Genomic DNA, 3,085 nt, shown 5'->3' with positions numbered 1-3,085 from the left:
TTGGAAAATGGTTCACAAAAAAAAATAGGCACGAAAAATCACGTTTTTTTTTGTTTAAACTGCATTTTGGGATAATAAGAAAATTTTTTGAGGAATTTCATTTGCACCGTCGGAAAGAGGAGATCTTAAGCAATAAACTTATATATGTCTCAATTTTTTCTAGTGTCGAATAGTCTTAGTTATTGGCCGTTGAAAGGCAGTGTACCGGTAGTGGCGTTTTGGCCGTTTAAGGGTTAATTATTTTTAAAACTGTTAAAATCGAACTTGGGCAAATTTTTCTTCTGAAAATTCGTCAATTTCCTGGTCCGGTGGCCACCCTTTTTTTTATTTAAAAAATCTTCGATTTTAAAAACTTCTGATTTTTAAGCCATTAAAACTGCATTTTAAAATTCTTTAAATTTAAATGTATGCTCTTAAAACATCTAAAATGGAAAATTTTTAAAGTAAAAGACTTTCGAATTAAGCATTCTATACTGAATGATATATTAATTTATAAAAATCACAATTTAAACAATTATTTTAAAAACGGTTGAAGTTAAAGTTGGACAGCATTTTTATTCTAAAATTTTTGTAAAATTTCCGGTAAAAAATTAATTGTATATCATTCCCCGGTTTTCCCCGGTCTCATAAAATTCCCGGTTTCCCGGTCCAGCGGCTACCCTGAAGATATCATATCAAAATCGGACAGAAAATAGTTGATTTAAAATTCAAATATTTATATTCTAAATCTAAATGATATAGTTTATTGAAAAAAAACTCAGTAACTAATACAATTTAATTAGTTATTATTTTGATTGGCAATTCAGTTAAATTCACTTTGATTTGACTGAATTCAATTTAATTTTATTGAATTCACTTGCATCTTTGAATTTTTTAAATTCTGTTGATATGTGTAAACATCTTAGACCTCGATATGGGGAGTGTCGCGCCTGAGTCGAGTGAAATCACTCCAAATTGTAGTCGCAATACACATAAATCTATCTTGGATTGTAGTTTAGGACGCACGTGATGTTTTTTTTTTAGTTATTTAGATCTTATGGAATTAATTTCAGTTTTATTAAATTCAATTGAATTTTTTTTGCATTCATTTGCAATTTTTAATTCTTTAGATTCTATTGAAATGACTTAGATTCTTCTGAATTAGAAAAAAAAACCTTTCGATTCTTTTGAATTTTCTTCCAATTTTTCTAAATTCAATTGACTTTTGTTGAATTTACTTGCATTACTTAATTCGGTAAATTCTACTGAATTTACTGAAATTATTCGGAATCCGCAATATTAATTTCTTATTTCAGAATTACCACATTTTGTGTACATAACCTTAAAATTTACTTCCACTAATTGGATTCATTGTTGTTATTGCGGTTACATATTTTCACGTTTATACTTACCAAAGAAAGCTCCTGGTTTACCGGCATATTTGTTTCTTTCTATACATAAATATTTCTTCGTCAAAAAAGATTAAAATGCAATTAAAAACAAATTTGAACAACGAACATCTACATAGGCATCTAGGAACTTTTCGTTTTCGGCATTTTCGGCATTTTCGGCTTCTTTCTTTAATCTGAAGTTGTGCATTGTACTCGCGTACTAACTTAGCAAACAGAATAAATAAATGCAGACAACCAAATAAAGGATATGTTCCGATTTGAGTATATGAGAGTTTTTTAAAGTTTCAAAGTTGGCAATGCCATGCATAAGCATGGGCATCATTGCGCACCGGCAGCCTATGCTTATACATTGGCATTGCCAACTTTGAAACTTTAAATAACTCTCAACTGCTCAAATCGGAACATACCCAAAAGCCTGTAATTTTTAAATTTATTTTGCGATGAAACAGAAAATAAATGTGGTGTTAATTTGATATTTATTAAATAAATATAGTCAGGACATTTTGACTTCTTTTCATTTTTTTAAACACATTTTTGAAATATGACTTTGAGATGAATTCCATTTTTTCATCACACCGATTTATACATATGTTAGCCAGGAGGGGATGAGCTGGAATTTTAATTTTGATGTACACTGCAACTTAGGAATAACATGCGTAAAAATTTAAAAAAATAAAAAATTAAGGGCGATAGGGGGTTAATTGGTGCACATTTTATTTTCTTGTGGAGAGATAAAAGCATACAGTTTTTCGGTAATGATTGCCTTTGAATAAGAATTAGTCAAAATAATTCTATATTTGAATGATTTAATATTTTTAACGCATACTTTTAGTTTTTTTAATATCCTTTTTAACAGTAACAACTAGAAAAATAAATTGATTCTAAATTCTTCTAAGCCTAGAAATGCACTTAAAAAAGAACAATGTATATTATAAAAAGTGCACCCTGCAATATTTTTGATGTGACTCTTATTTTACGAATATTTATTCATTTTATAATTTTTCTATTTTCTTTAATTGTAGATATAAGCAGCTTAAACATTTGTTTCTGAGATAATTAAAAATATTTAAAATCTTTTTCTTTTGACGTAGGCAGTTCTTATGGATAAAACATATATACTATAGTTTCCAATATCCAAATAATATATATTTATTTTTCTAAAGAACACTATTCTCTATCGTTAATTACCGCACGGTCAGTTTTCGACACATCACTTCCAAAAGCCTTAATCTGTCGATTTTCTTCATAGAGTTCCTTACTTTTCTCCTTGAGTTCTAAATTTTCACTCTTCAATTTCCCAATCTCCTCTTGTATGAGTAGATTCCCCTATAAAAGATAATTATCTTCCTTCAACAATAAATTCTTTATAATTAAATCATCACTAACTGAAATCTCTTCCTTAAAATAAAAATTCTTAGCAGCAGTCTCAGATTCCTTATGTCCATTTTTTAATTCACTTTTTTAAAATTTCAAATTCTTTTGATCAATTTTCTCCAATTTCAATTCTTTTTTTTAACTCTTTAATTACTTTTCACACTCTTATGGTATGAAAATGACAAATAACAAATGTCAAAAGATCCATAAAAAGAGTCTAAAGGGGGAGGGTCGGTAAGGCCGGTTTTTGGCCTAATTTATTGTTGGACCAAAAAATCTGAAAAAATCATGGTAGTATCTTATAAGTATCCCGAGTCGAT

At 28.6% G+C, this 3,085-nt stretch overlaps 2 protein-coding genes across 2 annotated transcripts in view; one reads left to right on the top strand and one right to left on the bottom strand.

Moving 5' to 3' along the window:
• Positions 1 to 1,632, bottom strand: part of LOC117173141 — a 14,665-nt gene extending 13,033 nt beyond the window's left edge. The window contains exon 1 of the mRNA XM_033361541.1: positions 1,392 to 1,632. Within this exon, the coding sequence (XP_033217432.1) occupies positions 1,392 to 1,418 (27 nt within the window). The 5' untranslated portion in view covers positions 1,419 to 1,632. The remainder of the gene's footprint in view (positions 1 to 1,391) is intronic.
• LOC117173142 (protein adenylyltransferase Fic) overlaps positions 1 to 3,085 on the top strand; it is a 60,805-nt gene that overhangs the window by 54,889 nt on the left and 2,831 nt on the right. The gene's annotated exons all lie outside the window — the stretch shown is intronic.

The sequence above is a fragment of the Belonocnema kinseyi genome, chromosome 5 (genome assembly GCF_010883055.1).
Source record: "Belonocnema kinseyi isolate 2016_QV_RU_SX_M_011 chromosome 5, B_treatae_v1, whole genome shotgun sequence".
In the NCBI taxonomy this organism is placed as follows: domain Eukaryota; kingdom Metazoa; phylum Arthropoda; class Insecta; order Hymenoptera; family Cynipidae; genus Belonocnema; species Belonocnema kinseyi.
Note: the sequence above shows the minus strand (reverse complement) of the source record. Positions and strands in the feature narration are given on the sequence as shown.